Source organism: Pseudonaja textilis, chromosome 3 (genome assembly GCF_049901715.1).
Source record: "Pseudonaja textilis isolate UNSWEBS1 chromosome 3, rPseTex1.2, whole genome shotgun sequence".
In the NCBI taxonomy this organism is placed as follows: domain Eukaryota; kingdom Metazoa; phylum Chordata; class Lepidosauria; order Squamata; family Elapidae; genus Pseudonaja; species Pseudonaja textilis.
The window spans coordinates 176,923,025-176,950,217 of NC_141992.1; the positions used below are offsets into that span (position 1 = coordinate 176,923,025).

Genomic DNA, 27,193 nt, shown 5'->3' on the forward strand with positions numbered 1-27,193 from the left:
CAGCCATTATGGAATTTAAGAATATAATCTAATGCTTACCACATGAGTGATCTTCATGGTATGACCGTCAAATCTACATAAACTTGTACTGTCTTCAAGAAAAATGTCGCATTCTTCTAGCTCTTGAGCATTACATGGAGGATTTTCTTTGTTAGGATCTGGATTCTAAAATCAGGAATTCAATTTAGCTTTCTATGCATTCTGTGAGCCGACATTAATAAAATAGCAGTTAAAAAGAAGCATGTGATATAATAACAAATCTATAATACATGTATTGCATCCAGTATTTCACCAATACCTTAAAAAGGGTTTAATTCTAGAATATAGTCAATTCATAGGAGCATGAAATAATTGCACCCTAAATTGAAACATTTTGGACTGTACTTTGGGAAACAATGACTGTTTCTCATAAAAAAACTGGGAAACTCAGAATTTTGGGAGGACTATTGTGCTGGGGTATTTTTTTGTTTATGCATATTGAGCTTTTCTTTTTATGTTTATCCATATTGAGCTTTTTTTTTCAAAGTATAATCATTTAATGTCATATATATAGTCTGAAATATGTCCATCACTTTCAGCCTATCTAAAGATAACTAATAAATAAAGCCAATTACTGTAGGATATTCAATAAAGTATGATTTAAAACTCATGCAACATACAATTTAACCACTACATTATAATATATTTTGGTATGTGCATTTATATATTAAAAGCAAAAAAAATATCAGTTTACCATTTCATCAGAGGTAAGATACATCAGCTGCTCAGCTATTGTGACACTTTGAGCAGGGTCCATAATAAATTCCCCCCGAGAGTCACCAACTATCAGTTCTGGCCATAAACGCTTCTCTTCTTCTTTCTTAATTAAAATTATCTCTAATCTGGGAAGGATAAAATAGGTAAACATTAATAAGCCATAACCAAAGGTAGAATGCAGGACTTAATATTAAATGAATTAATACATTCACAATGCTTTGAAAGTAGTAAGTGAGGGTTCTTCAAGGAAACCCAACTATGAATTCACACCTATACTGTACATGGTGCACTTCCACTGGAACAGTTTAGAATTAAATCATTCCTTTTAGAATTTCTGCCCCCAGGCCTTATATACCATGTGTTCGCCTCAATTTTGATGACTGATAGCAATTCCAAAAGTATAAAGAAAAATAAACCATCTGCAATAGGAAAGTGACTGGATCATGTGGATGTATAGATGACCACATGAACAACTTCAGTTATAGATTAAGCAAGTGATTCAATATAATTGTATGAATCACACATGGGTGACTATCTATTTACAAACTCAGATGTTGAACGACATAGGGACTGCTTTGCTGAATATTACATGCTACTGATATTCATCATGGCAATCTACACTAAAGATATTTTAGTAATGCCATCACCTGTTTACCCTTTTCCCCATAAAATAGAAGGTGGGTGAAAAATGGCAATAGGCTACAGATCGACATATATAACAAATTCAACAGATCAAGTACAGAACACTAAAATATATACCTATTTCCTTTAATTATCCATGTGGAGTTTTCATGGTCAATCAATGAAAAAAGGTCACCTTTCAATATAGGAAACTGTGGATCTTTCAATGCCACAGTGAGATGATTTGGAGAAAAGCTGACATGTATATCTTCTTTGGTAAAGTTTTCATGGAGTCGGAAAGTGATTATCAAATCATCTTCAGTCTGTTGCCAGTAATATAGAGGTTCTATAAACAGAAGCACATAATGGGAGTCCATAATTAGCTAAAGGCTAAAACATTAAAGATTTGTGGAATAGCTGTCAAAAACCTGGTTATTTGTACAATAAAATGTTGGATTGCCTAGCTATCTGAAACTAGAAAAAGAAAAGTAACAACAGTTCCAAAGTACATCATCTATCATTACTTAAAATCTACTAGGAAGGTACAAATAATAATTAAATACAAAGAGTATTAAAAATACAATGCATAGATAAATAGAATCATAAAGAGTTATAAAGGGCCATTTAGGCTATAAATTCAATCTACTGCTCAGTGAAGAAATGCAAATTAAAGCAACCCAGAAAAATAACCAGCTTACAATTAAAATATATCCAGATGAGGGGTTCTACAATCAAATGTTTGTTAATGTCAGAAAGTCTTTTCTAACATTGAAAAGTATAATCTTATCCTTTATTAGTCATCTTTTATCAGGGTTAAGCATATTAGTTGTTTTCCATTTTTCTTCATTTAGTTTTATAGTCCCTGATCATCTTCACTGCCCTACTTTGAAATTATTCCAATTTTTCAGGATCCATAAATCACGGAGCCCAGAACTAGAGGCAAGTGTCTAAAGAATGACCAAAAAAAAAAAAAAAAAAGAGCAGAACAGTTACCTCCACTGATTTTGAAATTATGTTTATGTTGATGTAGCCCAATGCAAGTTGAATTGCAATTATCTTCCAATGAATTAAATGAGAGGGCTGTTAGTCATAGAGTTGTCATTTTTCCTTGACTGTTCCCATTTATAAAATGACATCAACAATTATATCTTATGAATCATTGGAAAACATTATTACTGTCATTCTTAAGACACTAACTGAATAGTATAATAATATAACCCTACCACAAATATACTGTAATTTACTAAGTCATCAATATAATATCGAACATACCAACTTTTTAAAAATAAAAGTATCACTTTCCTTTATTTAGCTATACAGGATAGATCAGAGGTCTGCAACCTGAGGCTCTGGAGCCACAGGCGGTTCTTTCGGACCTCTGCTGCAGCACCCTGTCAGCTGATCCCTATACTGGCTGGCCCCTCCCTTTCACTCCTCGCCTGGCCTGAGAAGGTAAGGGTGATGGTGGAGAATGCAGATTCACTCCATATTCCAGAGCAGGAGGTGACTGGGTAGGAGTGAGTGATGTTGAGATGGCCATGCCCACCCAGTCACACTGGTTGTTAAAATTATTGGCTCCCTCTGTTTTCTTTTCTGTGGGAAACAGGTCCAAATGGCTCTTTGCGTGTTTAAGGTTGCAGACCCCTGGGATAGATGAAACTATTAGCATGGATTTTTTTTTTCTAGCAACTTTTCTAGCTAAAAAAGCAGAAGCTTTTGAATGAACAACACTACCCATCATTTATAATGTCTGAACTAGGCTATGATAGCATCTTCTGAGAAGTGTACTTATCTTATTCACCTAAATGGACAAAAATTGGAATATGTCATTTTGCTGCATCGCCATAGCTTCTTATAATCTTAACAGTATTGAAGACTTTAATATTTAAACAAATGGAAAGCCCACTGTATACTGGTATATATACTGGAATTCTAACTTCTACAATTACTTCTTTTAACTGTAAAAACTGTATGACAAACTAACATATCAAGGTTGTTTTTGATGTTCTGGGATTTGATCGCAATATGGCTAAGCTGAAGAATTTTCAAGCCTGCATGATTTTAATTATCTTTTCCACTATAAAGCTTCAGGATAGGATGAGTTGCCGGGAGGTTACCTTTCCTGTTTGCTTCTGTTTTCTCCTTTTCATTTTCATCTTGCTTGGTCTCACCATTCTGCAAAAGACTATAGGGCTTGTAGGAGATAACCATCAGGCCACTGCCACCTGGTTCTAGAGCTGCATAATGAGGAACAGATTTTCCTTGAAGAACTCGGCGTTTGGAGACTTCATACACTTCTTCACCTGATTTTTTTTAAAAAACAACAAACTTTGAATTTCTTAATTCCTCCCATTTTTAAAGGATAAGCTTTCAACAATACTTTGATCATAGCAAAATTCGGGGCATCATCTGACAATGTCTTTAGAAGGCTTTAATACACCCTTCATAAAAGGAACCAACGTGAAGTCCTTGAAAAAGTTTTATGTAGTTAATAGGAGCATAGAGCACATATACTCTCCTTATAACTTCAAGGTTAATTATGCTACTGACAATTCTTCTAGAATATCTCAAAATCCTCATTTGCAAGATGGTGTGTTGAATATATTCATGGCCTTGAATTATTTGTAAAAATTGTAAAGGTGGCATAGAAATAATTTTTTTAAAAATGTAAATGATCTTGTGAAGCTTGATAGATTCAGAGAGAGTGATCAGCCCAGTCACCCAGCTGGCTTTCCATTTTCTACCCTGCCTTACGTCCAGAACTCAAGGCAAGGAACAAGGGCATACTCCTCTCATTTTTCCATATAATATGAAGTAGGCTGGGCTGAGAGAAAGTGACTAGCTCAAATTCACCCAGCACATTTTCATGACTGATTTCTATTGCCAGGCTTTGCCTTAGAGAAAAGCTATTCAAAAAGATGACTGCTTGTAACATGGATTCCGTTTCAACCATCTGAAATTGTTTCTATACATTTTTGGGAAACTGAAAAATAATTTCAATGAGATTTACTACTATTTTTAATGCCATCCCACCTTACTATATTTTCTTTTAAGAAATATTTCCTATTACCTCTTCCAAACCTTCGGGCTATTAGGTATTTGCAAATTTGTATTAATATCCTTCTCCATTCCCCAAGTTAAGTGTTTCCAGAATACCGACAGTAAGAATGTAATAAATATGTATAGATACCCAGTGAACTTCCTTTCATATACCAGCAAAGTAAAACCAAGTGAAACACTCACCCTCCTTAGATGTATTCATAATTGTAACCCACTCCAATGACACATGGAAGCCGCTGCCTTGTGCATCCAATTCATCCTTTTCTATTCGTAAGAGCAACACACTAACTGAATGTGTGTCTGACTGCACAAACAATAGGCTATGGACTATAATAAAAGGAGTCTCAAATTCTTCACTGAATAGTATCTGGAAAAAGAAGGAATTTTAGTAAGCGACTGTAATATTTTCTGAGTGCACAATACATTCTTCAGATCTAATAGAACTATCAGGCTGTGTTTTGGTGATGGTAACTCAGCATCCACTATTTCCAATCCACACAGTTCATCTAACAGGAGAAGAAAATATTTATTTGAAGTGCTTTAGATGTTGCTGATATTATATGATCATTTGCTTCCAATTTTAACTTTTTCCTCCCATTCAAATAAACAGACTATGTTATTGTCCCAGATGGTCCATTTTTATAAGTGAATCATGTAGCCCAGTACAACCTACACATAAATCTGGAGTCTAGACAATAAAACTTATTCTGCCTCTCCATCTTTCAAAACGAAACATCTTTTGCAAAGGAGAAAAATATTACCTCAAGGCTAAATACAGTGCTCATTCAAGCCTTTATCCCAGGGACTGGCTTATTATAATGGATGAATCCCCTTTTTGTAGCTTTGTTCCACAAACCTTGTACACTAATATGCCTTGCATACACTTCCTTAATCATCGAGTAAACTGACACCACAGATATTCCTCAATTTATCATAGAAAGCTCTATGGGCAAGTTGGAAATTTGTTTATCTCTTATAAACCAGCTGATATTCTATGAATCAAATTCCAAGATTATGAACACATGAATGAGAAAAGCAATACTAAAAACACTCTTGAAAAAATACTACTGATTCTATATTACAAAAGCTAGATATTGTTCTGAAAATTAGTTTTTGCTGTATACTAGATACTATTCTGAAAATTAGATCTTTTGTATATAAAATACAGAAAATAAACAATTTCTATGCTGTATCATTTTCTCTCAGAAATGGCTTAAGTGCAATTTACTCAGAAAATGTTAGGAAATAGGGCAATCTTCAATGCTTGATAATAGCACTTTTGATGCTAACTCCAGCAAAATGAAATTAAGATCAACATGATATCCAATCAATTAACTTTCTATAAGAATTCATTTGGATATCTTGCATTTGGACAAATTATCATCATTCCAGATATCAACAGAACTATGCAGAAAAACATTTCATAGATACTTTAGAGAAAATGTATTTTTTCTCAGATCTATAAGCCTTTTGTAGCTGTTATCTTTATTTTCATATTTTACATATTTCTGAACATTAACGGTTAGATCTTCTTAAGGCTAGCAGTAATGTTTTATAAACATTTTTCTATTTAATTGTATGATGCATTTAATACTTTGCAGGTAGTAGTCCTTACAACAATTTCCATTATAAATCATGATGGTCATAAGTCAAGGCACCCATATGACTGGACCTGACTATATAACTTTTGTGCAATAGTTGTTAAGCAAACAGCATAGTTGTTACATGAATACCATGTTCATTAAGTGAATCAATGTATTTCTACTGCCATTTTTTGCTGGAAACCAGCAAAAAAAAAATGTATAGTTACATGAGTGTAGAAACAGCTGTAATAATGAGCTAGTTGTCACGCATCCAAAATATAGTCCAGTGATTGTGGGGTATGCAACCATCAGAATTCCAGGTTCTAAAAAGCCTTTGGGGGGGTCTGTTGAAACTTTGAACGGTCAGTAAGTGGTTGGTCATTAGACAAGGACTACCTGTAATTTTAGCATACTGCACCAGGCACAACTCTGCACATGAATCCCAGAGTTTCACCTACCCCATTAATCTCAGTATTCTCAAAAGCAATTAAGACACTCCTTTTAAGCAAGCATCTCCACATGCTCCAGGGGTGCAATAGCATTTAATTTTGATACTATTTTGATATTTGAGTTGGATTGGTTGATATTCAAACTTCAGAGGTATTAATTTAAGGATTGTGTTTTATATACATTGTCTAGAACTGTTTTGTGTGTGCATCAGACATTTGTAAAGTGATAATATATAAATGACAATAATTAGGTTTCTAGAGGTTAGCAGTCTTTAATGAAGAAACAAGGAGGAAAACACTTATCTTACAATTTGAAACATATGTGAAAGACAATTTGTTCATACTGAAGCAACTGAGCAGTAGAAAGAGGATAATCTTAACCAAGCATTTTGAACCATTTGAGAAAGGAGACATTTAAAATATACTTAATGCTTTTCAACAGAAGACAAATTCTCAGGACTTACTTCCCACTTTTCACAAGAACCATCATCCCGCTTGCCAGTTTGAATAAGATATAGTCTTCCTGTTCCATCTGAAAGGGTAACCCAGGTGGAAGATGTGAAATGTAGTGATGCACAAAGACGATTATCACAAGCTATTAAGTCTGCTGGAAGCCTGAATACTTCTCTTGGTTTTTTTAAGGCAGTATCCTGCAAAGAAGGAAAACAAGAATATGCTTAAGTTCAAAAAAACAAAGAATGAACAATCGTAATAATGTAGCTGAGGTTTTCATGGACTCTAGTGATGGTTTTTGGTCTGTATAATACTAAGCCGAAACTAAGTTAGAAATGATAAGACAAGAAGTCAGAAGAAAACACAATCTCCTTATTAGAAAAGCAATATATACTGAACAAGAATGTGTGGCAAATGATCCAGATTAAGCTCTCCGATTCTTTAGCTCTGACAGGGGTAGTATTCTCCTGAAAGAATTGGCAAGGAGAATAAAAGTCAAAATCTGCAAGTATTTTTGTACTTAAGTTTCCTAGCACATTAATACATGGCTAGTATCTTGGTTAGTCCCCCCTACTTCCTATAACATCAATTAGAACCACTTCTAGAATGAGATGTATGGAATACTGATACATATAATTATTAATATTCACCTGCACTCTCTCTAATATCTTTTCATATTTAAATTAAAAACAGGTGCATAGCTTTAACTGAAGAGGCATTACACATTACAAACTGCAGACTTTTTGACAAATATCTAGATCATTCATACCTACCGGTATTAACAGAGAGAAAATTGTTAAGTTTGTATTGTACTTTGATTAATTAAAATAGAATACTTTATTTGGCCAGATGTGATTAGACATACAAATTGTCTCCGGTGCTCAGGAATGGAAGTTTAAATTTCCCCTGCCTGAATATTGAAATTTGGGAGGCAAGAATGTGAAAAACAACATTTTTGCTGAAAATTACACATGTAACTCAAACACATACTTGCAAGAAAATATTCCTGGTTTGCTGCTACCATCATGGATATCTAGCATATTTATTTTAGAATGAACTTACGAAAGTAACACTTAAATTCATGACTCTTCCAAGTTGATCAACATAATAAACATTATCTTGATACCAGGAATCAAGATGTAGGTAATTATACATGCCAAATGCACGCATGTGTTCCAAGGTGTACTGATCATCTCTCAGTTTGACTTCTGCTACAGCTGAAGGGGAAAACAAACAGGAAAATTATGATATCGCATAATCAAATAGGAAATGAACTTACAATATTGAACTCATAGGTCTTGATTAAAACATAATTTCCTGATTATATATTTAAAATATGGATACTGTAGGTTTTGTCCAAGATACCTCAAAAGTAAATATACAGAGACCAGGCTGACAAATAAAATTAGTATTAGAGTGCCATCTACTGTCTCTGATTTTTCTTTAACTACTTAGGGAAGTTTTAGAAGGCATTTTTTCCTAATAGCTTTCAGAGCTTCTATTTCCTTGGCATTCAAACACACAAAAAAGAAAAATTAAGTTGTGACAGCAACTTTAATTTACAAATTTATCACACCTATTTTGTTATACCAGGACCACAAATCTCTTCAGAAAGAAAATATTAATATAATGCATAGATACAAGCTAAATAATTAGAAATAACTCAATTGTCATTAGTGGAACTCTGGATTATCAAGTAACAGAATACTGAAAAGCTGTCTAGTCATCACGTTTTTGTAACCTATTCATAGTTATACACTGTTCAAAAAAATAAAGGGAACACTTAAACAACATAATGTAACTCCAGGTCAATCACACTTCTGTGAAATCAAACTGTCCACTTAGGTAGCAACACTGATTGACAATCCATTTCACATGCTGTTGTGCAAATGGAATAGACAACAGGTGGAAAGCATAAGCAGTTAGCAAGACATCCCCAATAAAGGAGTGGTTCTGCAGGTGGTGACCACAGACCACTTCTCAGTTCCTATGCTTTCTGGCTGATGGTTTGGTCACTTTTGAATGCTTCCACTCTAGTGGTAGCATGAGACAGAGTCTACAACCCACACAAGTGGCTCAGGTAGTGCAGCTCATCCAGGATGGCACATCAATGCGAGCTGTGGCAAGAAGGTTTGCTGTGTCTGTCAGCGTAGTGTTCAGAGCATGGAGGCACTACCAGGAGACAGGCCAGTACATCAGGAGACGTGGAGGAGGCCATAGGAGGGCAACAACCCAGCATCAGGACCACTACCTCCGCCTTTGCGCAAGGAGGGACAGGAGGAGCAGTGCCAGAGCCCTGCAGAATGACCTCCATCAGGCCACAAATGTGTATGTGGCTGCTCAAATGGTCAGAAACAGACTCCATGAGGGTGGTATGAGGGCCCGACATCCACAGGTGGGGGTTGTGCTTACAGCCCAACACCATGCAGGACATTTGGCATTTGCCAGAGAACACCAAGATTGGCAAATTTGCCACTGGCGCCCTGTGCTCTTCACAGATGAAAGCAGGTTCACACTGAGCACATGTGACAGATGTGACAGGGTCTGGAGACACCATGGAGAACATTTTGCTGCCTGCAACATCTTCCAGCATGACCGGTTTGGCAGTGGCTCAGTAATGGTGTGGGGTGAAATTTTTTAGGGGGCCGCACAGCCCTCCATGTGCTTGCCAGAGGTAGCCTGACTGACATTAGGTACCAAAATGAGATCCTCAGACCCCTTGTGAGACCATATGCTGGTGCGGTTGGCCCTGGGTTCCTCCTAATGCACGACAATGCTAGACTTCATGTGGCTGGCGTGTGTCAGCAGTTCCTGCAAGATGAAGGCATTGATGCTATGGACTGGCCCACCCATTCCCCAGACCTGAATCCAATTGAGCACATCTGGGACATCATGTCTCGTTCCATCCACCAACACCACATTGCACCAGACTGTCCAGGAGTTGGGGGATGCTTTAATCCAGGTGTGGGAGGAGATCCCTCAGGAGACTATCCACCACCTCATCAGGAGCATGCCCAGGCATTGTAGGGAGGTCATACAGGCATGTGGAGGCCACACACACTACTGAGCCTCATTTTGAATTGTTCTAAGGACATTACATCCAAGTTGGATCAGCCTGTAGTGGTTTTTTTTTTTTTTTTCACTTTAATTTTGAGTGTAACTCCAAATCCAGACCTCCATGGGTTGCTAAATTTGATTTCCATTGCTAATTTTTGTGTGATTTTGTTGTCAGCACATTCGAACCAAGTATTTAATAAGAATATTTCATTCATTCAGATCTAGGATGTCTTATTTTTGTGTTCCCTTTATTTTTTGATCAGTGTATTAAAAGCATTATTATTCTCCCATGTTCAACTAGTTTGCCATTACATCTTGGGGATTTCCCACGGTATTTGTCCAGCTGATCCTATCTGGCAAGGTTGATAGGCTCCAGGATCTTCCAATTAAATATCATGTTTCTGGATATTTGCATGTTCTTTATAGAGTTCCTGCACTCTAAAATGAGGTTTCCTCCAAGATTTGAACAGGTGCCAAGGTACAGCCTTGGTAAATATTACAGCAGTTACACTGTATAGGAGCTTTTGTCTCACAATCATTCTTAATTCTACAGTATTACTATACAGTAACATTATCTTAGATTAACCTTTGCTTAAATCACCTTAAATAACCATCAAATCTTAGTTTATAAATACAATTATCACAATAAAATATCAGATCAAGTTCCTAATATAATTCGATTGACTTATTCTCTTTAACTTAAGATCTTTCTTTCAAGTAGAGAAAATGTACACTAAAATCTACCTTTAATGAAGATTAAATTTACAGACATATTGAAAAAATATTTCTTTGAAACTATTCAAAATATACAACCAAACTATAAATTTGAAACCAAAGTATCTGTATATGTATTGAACAATTAAGTACAGAAATTTATATACATGTGTACACCTATATTTTCATGCTGTTTTATTATATAATGTATTTTAGATGGCTTTATTCTATATTGTATTTATATTGTGTTTTAACTATATTTTAAATGTCTATACCTACTGCTGATAAGGTAAAAATGATTATTTATTTTTATGTAAGGTACTGAAATGATCTTGCCTAATCTTGAAAATCTAAACTGGGGACCCCAAACATTTCAGCTCATCAATCCACTCAGGAATTTTCAGATTATTCATCTGAAACATTATCTGAAATTAATAAATACTTCATCCTTAATAAATAACAATTTCTATTGTTCCTCTATAAAGAACAATTTTGCTCTTTTGGATAGTCTCGTGACTCTCATCTATCTTTGGAGTCCCTATTTATTTTCTCTGGGGAACTCTGATCTAAGCAGAGTCCAAATTGGATGGGAGACCAACAGGAAATCTGAGAGCTGCAGGAAAGTTTGGGAAGTAAAAAAAAATACCCCAGCCATTTTTTAAGGATGCCAAGAAAATTACAGAGCCCATTTGGTTTTGTGGTTAAGGCCCCAGGATAGAAACTAGGAGACCATGAAAGCCAGCTGGGTGTTCTTGGACTGGTCATTTTCTTTCAGCCCAACTCCTCTTATAGAGTTGTGTGGAAATTAAGAGGAGAAAGGTGTGTTGGATATGTTCACAGCCTTGAATTATTTGTAAAAATAAAGAACTAAAAAAGTAAATGGGAAATAAATAGATGCAACTCCATGAAGCCACCAGAAGTCAAATTTGGCTCAAAGGAATATAATAGTCATAGTTGCTTGACACTTGTGAGATGGGAAGCATATTGAATGAATGAAAGCCATCTCCAGGAAGCCATCAGAAATCAAATTTGGCTCAAAGGAATGGGAAACTAATAGCCAACAGTTGCTTGACAGAGAGATGGCAGTCATATAAATTTAATCAATCAATAAATCACTAGAAAATAAATCAACTAAACAGATAACAAAACAAGAGCCGGTGCTGAAACTAAACGTCATCCAATTTGCTTCGGGATCCGGCAGCTCTCACCGAGATGTTGTTCTTTCCTCGGCAGACGGTGAAAAGAAAACGGTATTTAAAACCTCAAGAGCAAAACACATTTTTTTGGAAAAAAAATTATTTTCTTAAGCCTGGAAATCTCCTCGGCTTTTCCTGCTCCGTTTTGCTTGCCTACATCCGCCCAGCTGTTTTCCTGGGAAACTCTGCCCCTGTCCAGCCAGCCTCGCAAGAGGCTAGACTAGAAGACCTCCAAGGTCCCTTCCAGCTCTATTCTATCCCATTCCCCGCAAGGCCTCAATTCCGGGAAATCGAGTCAAAGCAGCCTGGGCTTCCCCGTAGCCCCAAACCCGATCGCCCAAAAGGGAAGCCACGCCGACACTCACGCGAGTCCAGCCCCACTTGGTAGCAGGCCAGCGGCTCCAACGAAAGCTTGTATCCCTCGAACCTGGGGTCGAGCAGCAGCCGCTTGATGCGCAACGAACAGTTCGCCGCCGTTTCCATGCCGCAGGTCTCTGCCTCAACCGTCGCCGCCGAGGACGAAAGGCTCCCTTAGAAGCGGCCTTCCAAGCCTTTTCGGTCGCCTCAGCGCTCAGGCCGCGGCAGTAGGGCCTGCCCCCCGCGAAGGATTCTGGGTAGGAAAGGAGTGCAGAGCCTGTTGGGAATCGTAGTCGCCGGAGACAGCCTTTCTAACGCTTCTGTGCGCTTCGTGACGGGACACTGCAGTTTGGTGTGTGTGCGCGCGCTAAGGATCCCCATCAGCCTAATGATCAATCCGGTACAAAGCAACGCTGTTGAGCTCGTGAAGGTTACTCCTTTTTTTATATTTGATTGGGATGAACACCCTTTGAATGGTTTGGGAGTAGGAATGGATTTCCAGAGGGGAAAAAAATGCACACTACCTGAACTACTCAGGTGATCCTGAGGACACAGATAAACCTCCAAGTGCTTCAACGACCCTCTAAAACAGGGATCTTCAAACTTGACAGCTTTAAGACTGGTGGACTTCAATTCCCAGAATTCCTTCTCCAGTAATTTTTAGCTCAGGAATTCTGGGAATTGAAGTCCACCAGTCTTACACTTGCCAAGTTTGAAGACCCTTGCTCTAAGAGGATGCAAATGACCAGCTGTCTCCAAGGAAAATCCTTCCATTCCCCACTATCCTGTCAAGAGCTAAAGAAGCTTCTTGGATGAGAAGCAACATTTCTTCAAAGAAAAAAACAAGTCCAGTTGCCTCCTGAAAAAGCATCTTTGGGACAACCAAAGACCTGGATGACTGAGAATCTCTATAGACTTGATTGGATGTAGTGGACAGAACTATGGGAAAATGCTTTAGATATTTGGGTTATTTCTTAATCTATATCAGTGTTTCTCAACTTTGACTACTGAAAATTCTAGACTTCAAGTTCCAGAATTCCCCAGGTAGTCATGTTGGCTAGGGAACTAAAGTTTAGACTTCTTAAAAGTTGCTAAATTGGAGAAATATTGCTCTAAGCCATTTAAAGAAATAAAGACAGGGTAAAAATCTGACAGACAGACAAGCAGACAGATGGTTTCTTGACTTTGGTTTAGCATATTAAGGGAGCTCAATCATTAGGGTTTATGAAATTTTGATGTCTTGGTTATGATAAGTTATGCTACCATCTTCTGGAGTCCATTTAAGTCCAGAAGATGGTAGAGGACAGGAAGGCCTGGAAGAATGTTGTCCATGGGGTTGCGATGGGTCAGACACGACTTCGCAGTTAACATGGATAACATGCTATGCCCTAAAACTATGGTCTATGAACAGAATAATCTGCATCCACACACCATGCTAAGCCAAGATCAAGCCAATCACATTATGGTTAGTGCAGTGGGTCAGCTTTCCTTCTCAGTCAACCTAACTTTTAGGATTTATTTTTATGTTTAGACTAAAATTAAATTAAAATTAATTAGGCCTGTCAAACTGGCAGCCTGCAGGCCAGATGCATCACATGCAGACCATGGCCACCCTGGCTCTGCAAAGGCAAAAAAAGGTCGCAATTCATCATGATACTGCTAAGAGTAACAGATGGAATTTCCAGATATATGTTGTTTCCAGTGCAGTGAATCGGGTTTCCTGTCTGAGCAGGGGGGTTGACTAGAATACCTTCCAAGGTACCTTCCATCTCTGTTATCCTGATATGTATCTTGTCTTGAATCTGGTTACCCATTTTATAAAATGATTTCACTTCCCAATAAAATGTAAATCAGATTGCAAGTTTATTGGGAATAAACTTCATTGAATTGAAAGGGTCCTATTTCTGAATTTTATATATTGGGATCATTCTGAAGGGTTTTCTCTCTCTCAAAGAGACACCTATATTTTAAAGTCACTGTTTACTTCCCGGTGTACCATTTACTTTCATGTTTTCCATGAGAACTACCTGGAAACATGAGTGACTGAACTTTACTTTCCATTCATTTTAAATAAAAAAATAAAGGTCAATTCCTGTTGGAACAATCATGTGTTTTCTTTTAAAATTGTGCAGAAATTGTTTATTATTTTTTCTCTGGAATTTTTTGCCCATGTTCATAATGTGGTCTATAAGTCCCAGGATTTCCTATTGGCTCCCACCGCAAAAACTAACACGATCCTGCCTTGAATTCTGTTTACTTTTCAATATAACTAAACCAGGATTCTGTTTTTTTTTAAAAGTAAATCCCAAATAAAGCAGGCAATGGGAATACGCCCCCACTTCCATTGGGTTAAATCTCTAGTTTAAAAGTCAGAAGGAACGACTGAGGCATCAAGGTAAATCAATCCAGCGATCCAAAAAAAAAAAAAAAGTGCAGTACAGAAGAGCATTGTGGGAAAAGTAGTTTTTATGTGAAGGAGGCGTGAAGGTGTCATGGGAACGGCTGAGAGACAACGTCCTTCTGGGAGTTGTAGTTTTCATCGGGCATCGAGCCGTTAAAGCCATGTGGGTGAGAACTACGCTTCCCAAACCTTTGCGACGATTGAGGTAGGCTGTTGCAAAGGCTTCTTTCTCTTTAGTTAGGTGAAGTCTTGGGCAAGCCGGGGAGAGTTGGTCGTGTGGCGAGTTCGAGGCTCCGTTGAACCGGCTCTCCTCGGAGGCTGAGCTCGTGGAGGAAGCAAGTGGCTCGCCGGAAAGGTAACCCGTTTGTTTGAGGGCGGGGGGCGGGGGTGGGGCGGGCAGAGGCTTTTGTGCTCGTGTGGATGTTGATCCTTTTTCGAATTTGGTTGATATTACCATCCCCCTTTTTTCATCCCTTCCAGTATCCCTTCCTTAAAACGGAAACCGCGATTAGATCTGACTTTTTAATGATTGCGGCGCTTTTTTCAATGGTATAGTTTGAGCATCATCGTCATTATATTATTATGTGATGAAACTGATGGGCGTGCAACTCACAAAAGCATGGAGGACTCAAAATGGGTGGTTTTTCAGATAGGAGGGGATCCCCATATTATTCAGTAATCTCAATTGTTTGGGTGCTTGATCCACTCAACACTTAAGAAAATGCATTTGTACAACGGTCGTTGAATTAAACCCCTCTTAATGTAATGGGGAAAAATAGGGACTGGTTTTTTTAGCGGAGTAGGTGATGCATGTTGTGTGCATGCCATCGAAATACAAACCTTGCAGGTTTCTGGGAAACCAGATCCAAATTGGCAACACAACAAGCTAACATTATACACAAGTCACAATATTGATATCCTTATTTCAGTTGTGGGTCTGCAGGTTGAGGAGCTGTACCAAGAGTTTATGGAAGCCAGAGATTATCCTTGAAATAGTTTACACCATTGAAATCTCTGCTTTTCAGTAGATCTGGTCTACTTGCACGCAGGAGGGAAAAATGAACAAAGATGCACAAATGAGAGCAACTATTAATCAAAAGTTAATTGAAACAGGAGAACGAGAACGGTATGTGGGTTTTATTTTCTACTCTAGTTGTAGAACTGTATTGTTCGCTGGTTGACCACATTGTTTAATGTTTTCTTACTACCCAGTATGGATATACCGTATTTCTAACACTGTTGTTTTTACAGCCTTAAAGAATTACTGAGAGCCAAATTAATTGAATGTGGTTGGAAAGATCAGCTAAAGGCACACTGCAAAGGTAATTGTCACTTGGGAATAGAGTGTAACTCTCACTTCATTAATTGTTCATATGTTGGTACCATGGTCACAGTCTAATATTCATGTAATATGTATGTTTTCATGTTGCATTTTCAATTGCATATAGACAATATTTTTAAAAAGGAAACACAAATTGCAATGTCACACTAATACATTATTCCTACTGTATGTTTGGCCTGCCTAAGGAATTTGTTAATATCTCTCTTTCTTCTACTTTGCCTTTTTTTCAATATTTATTATTTTTACGAATACCTCAAGGCAGTGAACATATTCAGCACATCCTCCTCCTTCTATTTTCCCCAAACAATAACCCTGTGAGGTGGGTTGAGTTGAGAGAGAAAGAGGGAGACTGGTTTAAGTCACCCAGCTGGCTTTCAGGCAAAGGTGGGATGTGAACTCATGATCTCCTACTATCTAGCCTTGTGCCTTAACCATTAGACCAAACTGTCTCTCAATCATATTTTTAACATGTTCTGAGATTAATGAAAAATATTAGGTATATTTGTAGAATATGCTAACTGTAAAGCTAGCATGAAATATAATTGGTTGTTCCGAAAGTAAGTTCCCTTTCCTGTTAGCCTGCAAAATAGGCTGTTTTATCTACACTCTTTTCTTCACCTCCAATCTAGCCTAATTCTATTTTCTTTCCCGACAAAAAATACACAAAAGGATGAATGGAAATTGCAGTCAGAATGATTTCCATCCATAAAGATTATGAACCTCATCTGGGCCCTGTAATTATGTGAATAGAACAGAATAGGAATAGAATAGAGATGGAAGGGACCTCGGAGATCTTCTAGTCCATCCCCCTGCTCAAGCAGGAGAACCTATACAATCTCAGACAAGTAACTGACCAGTCTCAAAAACCTCCAGTGATGGAGCGCTCACGATTTCTGAAGGAAAGCTGTTCCCCTGGCTAATTATCCTTTCTGTTAGGAAGTTTCTGTTTAATTCCAGATTGCTTCTCTCTTTGATTTGCACATATATACTTACCCACACATATATTCACATATATTCACATATATATATATATATATATATATATGTATATGTATATGTATATACATGTATACATATACATTCACACACACAGATGTACACATTGGGCAAGTCCCTTCAGGCAAGATTTTTCAGAAGCGATTTGCCATTACCTTCTTCCTAGAGCTGAGAGGGAGTGTCTGGCCCAAGGTCGCCCAACTGGCTTTCTGCCTAAGTATTACTTAGGGATTATTAGTTTGATGCTTAACCACTGCACCAAACTGGCTCTCTGTGTTTTAAATTATTTTTCTTTATTCCGATTAGTTTGAAAGGGAAAATTGAAATAAAATAGCAATGTCATCTAGGTCGCAGTGATGTCTAGTTATGGACCAAGATAGATTCTTCTAAACAAGGATGCAAGTGAATGATCTCAGGTATAGGTTGCTGCATTACTTTTAAATAATGTAGCACTACTTTAATTGAGTTGTGCAATTCAACAATGAAGGAAGTCAAACATGAAAGCACTCTAATCTGGATTTCAAGAGGGTTTTTTTTGTCATGTGTTGCATACATTGCTATTCAAGAACTACTCAAAATAGGTTGGGTTGCATGGGACTAAATGAGGGAGTGGAGGAGTGAGTAGATGTGGTTGGATTATAGAATATGCAAGTATGGTTCAGCCATAATCCATGCTTATTTATTTTTAAAACACTCTATTTTAAAATAGAGCTAATTGGTTTAGTGGTTAAGGCACCAGGCTAGAAAGTCGATCATGAGTTCAAGTTCCACCATAGCCATGAAAACTAGATGGGTGACTTTGAACAGGTCACTCTCTTAGCTCAGACCACCTCACAGGGTTGTTTGTAAAAAATAAAAAGGCAGCATACAAATAATTAGTGTTTAATGTATAAATAGGGTTTGTTTTTTTATTATTGAGTTTAATGTGCAAAAATATGTGCGTTTGTGTAACTAAAACAAACCCCTTATCTGACTTTAACACCTATCTGCTTGTCTTTATCTTGCTTAGATGTCATCAAAGAGAAAGGGCTAGAACATGTTACTGTTGATGATTTGGTGGCTGAAATTACTCCAAAAGGCAGAGGTAATAATGTTTTATTGTTTTGGTACTTGAGCATAAAGTGTACACTGAGTTGGAATAAATTATTTCTAGGCGCTGAGCAGACTTAAAACTTTAAGAAGATGGCTGATTCATGTATCCTCCAATGATGTCCTGGAATTTACATTTGCATTTTATTCGTGTTTATTCCACTGTTTTTCAATCTCAGAAATGTCAGTGTATGGACTTCAACTCCCAGAATTCTTCAACCGGCATGCAATGCATCCTGGGAATTGAAGCCCACACCTATTAAGTTGCTGAGGTTGAGAAATACTGGTTTACCCAGTCAAAGGGGCTGACCTTTGTTTCCTTGATCTCTACATTAAAATATTCTCATATGTTGACTTGCTATGAAAATGCCTTAGTCTTTGAGATGTGATTAGCCATTGCGGGTAACAACAAAACTAAGACTAAAACTTACAATAATTTCAAGAGAACCAGTGCAGTCTTACTTGTAGGGATATTAATATTAATTGAAAGAGCTGAAATTGTTGAGATCTTCAGTCTGTTTAAATAATGAGCATTCTAAGTCGCTTAGCAATGCTCCTCTGCCCTGCCTTGTCATATTCCAAGATGCTGTTTACAGTCTCAGTGTAACATTTGTGAAAGCCCTGAGATCTTGCTGCAAATAATCATCACAGAATTGTAGAGTTGACGAGTTACATAGAGATGATCAATGCAGGATTCCAAATGAAAGCATCTAGGACAAATGCCTGCCTCTGTAGAAATATATCCAACAAAGATAAGCCTATCATCTATCACAGGAGTCCCTCACCTCCGGTCTTGGACTGGCACCAGTCCGTGGTATGCCAGCAACCAGGCCACACAAACAAGTGAAGCTCCATCCATGGGATGGAGGAAGCATGTGAAACTATGCCCCCTCCGGCCCATGGAAAAAAAAATCTGTCAATGGAACTGATCCCTAGTGCCCAAAAGGTTGGGAGCCGCTGATCTAGCTTAGTCAGGAAGTTTTTACTATCAGTCAGAATGTGGTTTCCAATAATGTAGGACAATTGCAGGGAGTCCTTGGCTTTCAACATTAATTGGGACCAGAATTTCTGCTGCTAAGTGAGGTGGTTGTTAACTGGCCAATTTTACGACTTTTCTTATGACACCAGGATGTGCAACGAAGTTGAAAATGTCAAAGTGAATCAAAGGAATTGGGAACGTTCTTTGCAGTAGTGGTATTCAATTTTTTTTACTATCAGTTCTGTGGTTTTGGTAGGCATGGTATGGCTTGGTGGGTGTGGTGTGGCTTGGTGGGCATGTTAGGGGAAGACTATAACTGCAAAATCTCCATTTCCACTCCATTCCAGGGGAAGGATACTGTAAAATCCACATCCCTTCCCCACCCCACTAACCTGCTTTCCAGCTCTGTTCTCCTGTGCAGGGCAACAAAAGAAGACCCAGCTGATCAGCTGAGACTCCAATAAGCTGGGACTCGGGAGGCAGCGAATAGATGGGGGCGGGGCCAACCAGAGGTGGTAATTTCTGCTACAGGTTCTCCAGAACCTGTCAGAACTGGCTGAATACCACTTCTGATTCTTTGGTACCTTCTTAAATCGCTTTGAGACCTTGTGCAAATCTATGTCATGCATCTGTGGGACAATCAATTGCTTTGATTGACTTTTTCCCTTTCAAGTCTGTGTTGCAACAGAGTGCAGAATAGAATTCAACAGTTCATTTCCATGATATACAAACTGGCCTTTTCAGGTGCACTGGATTTGCTTTTTGAGCAGTTGCAGCATACTGCTGATGCACGTTTTGATTGATTTCAATCCCTAGGCACTGTCCCAAAGGTGCTTTTTCAGGAAGCAACTGGACTTTTATTTTTTCTTTTGAATACATTTTGCTTCTCATCCAAGAAGCTTCTTCAGCTCTGATAGGATAGTGAGGAAGGGAAGGGAATGACTATCCTATCAGAGCTGAATAAGCTTTTTGGATGAGAAGCAACATATCTTCCAAAGAAAAAACAAAGTTCAGTTGCCTCCTGAAAAACCACCTTTGGGACAACCATAGCCTGGGTGACTGAGAATCTCTACAGAAGATCCCAAGGCACTATTCCCAAGCAAGGCATCCCATGCCCTATACTTGCGCCTTTTGCTTTATTTTTCCAAATGCATTTTTCATGTGTCTTCACTGCACACAATTTGTTTTCAGTCTGCTGCTCTATCAAGATTGTTCCCAAGTTTGTTTCAAGCAACGTTTTGGGCTAACCTTGATTTGGTGACTCACACGGACATATGTTGGTCTGATTCGAATGTTGCCATTCCATGCTTTTTGTAAGAATTTTGGATTTCCCATTCAGGTCCTGCCCATGGTCAATCATACTTAGTTTTCTAGATTACCAACATTTGTCAGGTGGTGCCACATGACAAACGTACCTGCATCCATGATTATACACATAGAAATGCACAAAAGATAGTGTAACACTGTATAAACAGTTCTCAACTTATGACTGTAATTAAGTTTGGAATTATAGCAGTAAGTCATGTCAGTTGTTAAGCAGATCACCAGAGTAGAGTAGAGTAGAGTAGAGCAGAGCAGAGTAGAGTAGAGTAGAGTAGAATTCTTTATTGGCCAAGTGTGATTGGACACTCAAGGAATTTATCTTGGTGCAAATGCTCTCAGTATACATAAAAGAAAAGATACATTTGTCAAGAGTCAAGAATCATAAGGTACAACACTTAATCATAGTCATAGGGTACAATAAGCAATCAAATCATATTAGGAAACAGTCAATATACATCGTAAGGATACAAGCGACAAAGTCATACAGTCACGAGTGAGAGGGGATAGGTGATAAGGAGTGATAAGAATATTAACAGTAACAGTAGTGCAGACTTTGTAATAGTTGAACAGCGTTGAGGGAATTATTTGTTTAGCAGAGTAACGGCCTTCGTGAAAAAAATGTTCTTGTGTCGAGTTCTGCTGTGCAGTGCTCTATAGCATCGTTTTGAGGGAAGGAGTTAAAACAATTTATGTCTGGGATGTGAGGGGTCTGTAAATATTTTCACAGCCCTCTTTTTGACTTGTGCAGTATACAGGTCCTCGATTGAAGGCAGGTTGGTAGTAATTGTGACTGTGCCCAATTTTACACCTTTTTTGCCGTGACTGACGCAGTTGTTAAGTAACCCCAATGGGCATTTTTTTTTTTTGCTGGAAACCAGAAATTTAAATTATAAGTTTCCAGCAGAAAACACAATAAGTTGCAATCCAAAAGCTGTAAATGCAGGAAAACAACCAAAATGTGATCATGTGACCATGAAACAGGTCTGGCTATTGGAACTTGAAAACCTGGTCATAAGTACCTTAGCTCTGGATAGGTCCATTGTATGTTTGATCACTGAGCAACCAGTTGTAAGTCAGCGGCTATCTTTATTTGAAATTATTTGCAGTGTGGCTATGATTTCATCTTGCTCTTTTCTTTTTTCTTTTTCAGCTTTGGTACCTGATAGTGTAAAGAAAGAACTTCTACAGAGAATAAGGACATTTCTGGCTCAACATGCCAGTCTCTGAGCCGTCCGTTTGAATCTTTTCGTGCTTTAACACGCTGTGTTCAGTGAATCACATGAAAAACTGGACAAACATTTTTCACGCTTCAGGGTTCAAGTTCACTATTTTTTTAAAAATATTTCGTTTACTTACTCCAAGTTTACTTCGATATACTTACTGACTTAATGTTTTAATAAAAAAAACAATGCTAACCACCTGCGCTTAAATGATGAAATCAAAGATGTTTTGCCATTGTGTCTTAATGGGTCTGAACTGTGTCCATATACTTTGATGTTAAATGGCTTCTCTGCCATCCCGCTAGATGAATCCAGCAGAAAGGATAAGAATAAATTCTAGATATTTGATGGGAATTGCAGAACATCCTAGCAGCAGAGGGAAAACAGATTAAAATAAATTACAATGGTGCCAAATAATGGTGCATGACCAGTGACAGCATGCAAATCCAGCCATTGCATACTTGCCAGCTGATTTTAGATGAAAAGGCCAGCTTTTGTATGACAACAGTTTATACATTTTGTCATGTTTATTTTTCATGTAATCTGCAATGCAATTTGGGCCACATGTACTAATACTCTGGTTGCTACAAGACTGTCAGGATCTCGAAAATACAAGACTCTGAAATCAAGTATATTTCTTACTTATTAGTATAATGTATGATTTTGATTGTAATCAAGTAGTAGCATTATTTTGAAAGTTTTAAACTTGAATGGCTCAAATAGATCTGAGCTAAACTCAACCTATTTCTAGTAGGATTGCGTTTCATGTCTAGTACAGTTAATCCTCGACCTATAATCATTCACTTAGTGACCGACCATTCGAAGTTACGATGGCACTGAAAAAAGCGACACAACTGTTTTTCACATGACTGTTGCAGCATCCTCATAGGCATGTGATTAAAATTAGGATGCTTAGCAATTGGCATGTATTTATAACAGTTTCAGTGTTCCAGGAATATGTGATCCCCTTTTGTGAACTGACAAGCAAAGCCAAGGGGGAAGCCAGATTTACTTAACCATTTTACTACCTTAACAACCGTAGCAAGAAAGGTCACAAAATGGACCTTTAAAAGCTCACTTAACAACTGTCTTGCTTAGCAACAGAAATTTTATGGTAGTAAATTGAGGATTGACTATATTACTATTGTAAACCAGAACCAGACTATGTGGTATCATAATGTGTAGTGGGGTATATTTGTTACAATTAAAACTATCTTGAAAAATAAAAGATTCTTGAAATGGGTGTGTGCATGCCCGTTCTGACCACACCCTTTTCTGACAAATCAAACACAATCCAAAAGGAACAAAACTTTGTGATGCTTTTACAAAATAATTAGCTGTGATAAGCACAAGCCTTGCCAAATAGCGCAAGATTTGCCAAAAGATAACAGACAATAGTTTACAAGTCTTCAGATACCAATTGTAATGTCCACGCGACTGTTTCAAAACAGTCTGCAAGGAATGTTTGTTTCACAGCTGGCTTTTATCTTCTTGAGGGAGGGGCCATTACCTTGCAGCCTTACTCCTGAGTTGCCCATGCTGTTGTAACTGCTCTTTCCTACAAGCAATCCTGCACGCACGCACACTTGGCACAGGTTCCTCGGGAACCTCCTCATCACTGCTGCCAGCCCCCACAATCTCTGAAGGCAGCAGTCCACTCCCTAATGGCCCTGGCCCCTCATCTGAGTCCTCGTTCTCCTCAGCCGTCTGCACCTGCTGCTGGCTAATCACAACAGTCCCTTAACAAAGCTAGCATTACTTAAATTGCAAATATGCAGACAGGTGAAATGGGTATGTACAATCTGGTAGCAGATTGCCTCTCCCTGTTGCCATCTACTGATCACCCAGATGTTTGCAGCCTAATTATGGTAGATCAAATGGAGGTAACCATTTCTGAATGACAGTTCTTAGAATATTACTAAGCAAATATATCGAAATCAGGTCTCAATTCTGTAAAAAATGAAAAACTCCATAAAATTCTATTTAAAATGTATTTCTCAATACATTTAATTTGTATTTTTTAAAGAAGAAAATGAATCTGTGTAAAAGAAAATATAGTTTTGGAACAGATGAATACTCTGAAATTAATGTTTTGGTAACTATATTCTTAATATTTATTTCTAGAAACATTGCAATTTTTTTAAAGATTTGAAGAAATTCCCTTGGTTTTCATTTGGTAGCATTTTTTTGCCAGCAAAAGGGGTTAAATTCCAGATTCCTATTTATGACATAAGAAATATATGATTTCTTGATTAATGACACATTTTGTTTGCTAGAAATTTAACCTCATGGATGGAGCGCCTTTTTGAAAATCCAAATGCTTTGGCAACTACATTCTCTCTTAAAAATACTTTTGAACATACTGTTAAAAAATGCCTATTTCCAGCCCATTATGTTTTAAGACATGTCTTTTTTGGACACACTACATGCGTGGATTATATATTTGATGGTAAATAAGTTGACAGCTTTATATTGGAAGGCTCAAGTTGTAGACCAGGATGGATCATACGCCGAATATTAATATTAGGGAGGCAAATGATAAGTTTAAAGAGCCAATCACAAAGATAAGGAAACAAAAATCAGCTGGTGATCTATAGATATGAAAGCTGGACATTGCAAAACAAAAATAAAATAAAAAATAAAACCGATGTCTTGAAGATTTGGAGATGGTTACAATTAGTCTTGTTTAACGACTGCCTCATTTATCAACCGTTTGCAATTACAACAAATCTAACAAGGAAAAAAAGTTACTTTCCCAAACCTCGCAGGTTCGCAAAGCACTGTAAAAGCACCCCAGTTTTAACAAGTCCGCCTCGCTCTACCGTTTTCCTCCTCTCCTAAATAAAAAACATTAAGGCATATATTCCGACCAGCGAAGGCGTAGACTACCCAGCCTGGAACACGACTTTCAGCGCGAATCCCACAGCTAAGCTATTTCTACTAAGCTGCCAACCGAAGGGGAAGGTCAAGCAGCTCCTGTGCCTCGTAAGCTCCACCCTCTTTTTCTCCTTTCATCTTTCCCTCCTGTCGGCCCGCAGGGCTTCAGCTTTGTGCGCTTGCGCAGGGAACGTCCCATCCTTCCGGTTTCTGGCCCCACTCCTTTCTCTTGAGGCCGAAGCTCCGATTGGTTTAAAATGTTGGGGCGGAACCGGAAGAGGCGATTGCAGGCGCGGGTGGCGGGGCGGCGTCTCTAGGGTGACAGGAAGGTGGAGCCGGTAGTGGCCGGTGAGGAAAGCTATGGAGGAGCCAAGAGCTTCGGCTGGGACGGAGGCTCCCCTTATCCTCTTTTGAATGAAGGGAAGTCGCGGTCGCCGAGGGAAGCGGCTGTCCCTCGGCTTGAGCCGCGTCGCTTCCACGTCCGCTCGCCTCCGCGCTGGACAAGGTGAGCCGAGAGGAGCGCGCCTTCCCCAGGAGTCGCCTTTTCTCCCGGGAAAGAAGAAGGCGCGCGGGCGGGTCTTTTGCTATCCCGCTCCTCCCTCAGGCCGGAGTCCTGATGAGGCGGACGCTGGTTGGTTGTCCAAGCATATCCCGGCCGAAACTTCCGGGAGGGTCCGACGTGGCTTTTCTTTGCCCCCGGACCTTTGGGGTGGTGGGGAGCCGTGATTAACTCCAGTACAAAACCTCCACCTTTGCAAAAATTAAAACATTAAACGGATGCAATGTCGGACACATATCTTCCAAACGAACTTAGGGAAGGTTTAAAGGAAAAAAAAAAAACCCACGGTGCACCTGTAAATTTACCTGGTGAGGCTTCCTGTGGTTGTCCCAACGGTGCTTCTTTTTCCAAGAGGCAACTGGACTTTTCTTTGAAAACGTTTCCCTTCTCATTCAAGAAGCTTCTTCAGCTCTGACAGGATAGGAATGGAAGGATTTATATTCCTTGCAGACAGCTGGTCCTTTGCATCCTTTTAGAGAGTTGTTGAGGCCACCTGGAAGTTTATCTGTGTCCTCAGGGTCACCTGAGTTGTGGTCCTGGTTCCTGTAGTCTGCAGTTTTTTTCTTTGGAAATCCATTCCTACTCCCACACCATTCCAAGGGTGTTCATCCCAAATTGTCTAGCTAAAAATAAAGGAATATAAATCCTCCCATTCCCCATTATCCTGTCAGAGCTGAAGAAGCATCTTGGATGAGAAGGGAAATTGTCTTCAAAGAAAAACCAGAAAGTCAGTTGCCTCTTCAAAAAAAAGCACCTTTGGGACAACTGTGACCTGGATGACTGAGAATCTCCATGGATGTCCTGTGGTTTGGTTTGGTTCTTTTCCTCAGTGGGAGAGAGAAGCGTAAGTATTAGAACAAAAAGTTTCTTTCTCTCATGCAAGCTGATTTTAGTATGGCAATGCTTGTGGCCATGTTGGGTTTTCTTTCCTTTTTTTCATTTCACCAAGCACTTTTTGTCCCAAGGAGCAAAACTTTTATTTTTTGTGATGCTCACAGTGGCCTTTGAGGGTGACATTGAGTATTTGGCTCCTCTGAACAGTTCAACTTTTAATTCCTCTGGTGTCCAAATTATACAATTTATGAAGGGGAAGTCTGTGTTCAGCAAGCTTGGTTTCATTCTTGCAAATCCTGAGACAGATATTTGGAATTGCAGTATCCTGAGAATAAGGCTTTAGAAGGAGATTTTAAAAGTATCTTGATTATATTTCTCTCTATATTGCATTTACCAGCAAGTTGATGGGATGTGAGCAACAGTATATTGACTTGCTAGGTAGTCTATAGAAGTGTAACTATACTTGAGAGATAAAACTTGGTTGCTCATCTAGACTAAATCTATCAAAACTGACTGTTGCTGTCTTTCCTTTATACACTGGCATGTGTATGACTATAGCAAGTAATCTACTCTGTTTTGTTAAAATTATAGTATATGAAAGCCTTGAATTGAACAGAGCTATCCATCTGGTGATGACCATGGCATATGAATGATTAAGACATGGAATATAAGAAATTATATGGTAGAAGCATGAATTAACACATTTTACTATTTTCTCTCCGTGTGTGCAATTGAATACTCCCAAGGAAGTGAACCTGCAGATTTAATGGGAAAGCTGAAAATGTGTATTGGAATGTATTATTTGCAGTTACATAGGTTATTAGAAAATAGGAATCTATAGTTATCACTGAACGTTATGCTCCAGTGAAAGGGGAAGAAAAGCATACGTTGATTTTTGAAAAGTCAAATGCAGATATGGGGAAAAGTAGATCAGAAAAAGGAAAGAAATAAATGAAATGAGTGAAATAATGGGAGAAAGACAGAATGCATATGAGAAGGTGATTGCTGCAAAAAAAAATTGATGTTGAAAGACTTGTGAAAGAAAGCTACAAAGAATGTACTGTAGTTAAAAGGGAAATACATTCAGAGATTTTGATCAAACTTGGAAAAAGATTTTGGAAGTGAGTGAATAGAATGAACTTCTCCATAAATACCGTAGTATGGATATCTTGCAAGCAGGAATCTCTATGGAATTTTATAGTTTAGTAATATATTCTGTCTAGCTTTTGCCCATCTATGCATGTAAGTCACAGGTCTTCAAACTTGACAACCTTAAGACTTGTTGACTTCAACTCCCAGAATTCCTCCCCCAGTCATGTTAGCTCAG

At 38.4% G+C, this 27,193-nt stretch overlaps 2 protein-coding genes across 5 annotated transcripts; one reads left to right on the top strand and one right to left on the bottom strand.

Annotated features, from left to right (window-relative positions):
• NUDCD1 (NudC domain containing 1) lies at positions 1 to 12,506 on the bottom strand. 2 transcript variants are annotated; one of them, XM_026703565.2, is made up of 8 exons: positions 12,255 to 12,506; positions 7,985 to 8,139; positions 6,934 to 7,119; positions 4,621 to 4,804; positions 3,495 to 3,680; positions 1,516 to 1,723; positions 734 to 881; positions 1 to 165 (listed from the first exon to the last, which is right to left on the bottom strand). In XM_026703565.2, the coding sequence occupies exons 1-8, from the start codon at positions 12,370 to 12,372 to the stop codon at positions 16 to 18; spliced, it is 1,335 nt and encodes a 444-aa protein (XP_026559350.2). In that variant the 5' UTR covers positions 12,373 to 12,506; the 3' UTR covers positions 1 to 15. The 2 variants fall into 2 exon arrangements, 1 of the variants encoding a protein (XP_026559350.2); XR_015743267.1 differs by having other exon boundaries at positions 36 to 165; positions 1,574 to 1,723.
• Positions 12,507 to 12,537: 31 nt separating this feature from the next.
• Positions 12,538 to 21,819, top strand: ENY2 (ENY2 transcription and export complex 2 subunit). Of its 3 annotated transcripts, XM_026703569.2 has the most exons (6): positions 12,538 to 12,676; positions 14,885 to 15,002; positions 15,577 to 15,773; positions 15,899 to 15,969; positions 17,995 to 18,069; positions 21,527 to 21,819. In XM_026703569.2, the coding sequence occupies exons 3-6, from the start codon at positions 15,706 to 15,708 to the stop codon at positions 21,601 to 21,603; spliced, it is 291 nt and encodes a 96-aa protein (XP_026559354.1). In that variant the 5' UTR covers positions 12,538 to 12,676; positions 14,885 to 15,002; positions 15,577 to 15,705; the 3' UTR covers positions 21,604 to 21,819. The 3 variants fall into 3 exon arrangements, with proteins under 3 accessions (XP_026559354.1, XP_026559355.1, XP_026559357.1); XM_026703570.2 differs by lacking the exon at positions 12,538 to 12,676 and having other exon boundaries at positions 14,822 to 15,002; positions 15,673 to 15,773; XM_026703572.2 differs by lacking the exon at positions 12,538 to 12,676 and having other exon boundaries at positions 14,822 to 15,002; positions 15,676 to 15,773.
• The last annotated feature ends 5,374 nt before the right edge of the window (positions 21,820 to 27,193 follow it).

Bases quoted from the DNA above. Each gene is read 5' to 3' on its own strand.
- ENY2 (XM_026703569.2), top strand. From the start codon at position 15,706: ATGAACAAAGATGCACAAATGAGAGCAACTATTAATCAAAAGTTAATT. The intron at 15,774-15,898 runs GTATGTGGGTTT...TTGTTTTTACAG, and splicing joins GAAACAGGAGAACGAGAACG to CCTTAAAGAATTACTGAGAG. The intron at 15,970-17,994 runs GTAATTGTCACT...TATCTTGCTTAG, and splicing joins GCTAAAGGCACACTGCAAAG to ATGTCATCAAAGAGAAAGGG.
- NUDCD1 (XM_026703565.2), bottom strand. From the start codon at position 12,372: ATGGAAACGGCGGCGAACTGTTCGTTGCGCATCAAGCGGCTGCTGCTC. The intron at 8,140-12,254 runs GTGAGTGTCGGC...TTTCCCCTTCAG, and splicing joins CCAAGTGGGGCTGGACTCGC to CTGTAGCAGAAGTCAAACTG. The intron at 166-733 runs GTAAACTGATAT...TCCTGATTTTAG, and splicing joins ATCTTACCTCTGATGAAATG to AATCCAGATCCTAACAAAGA.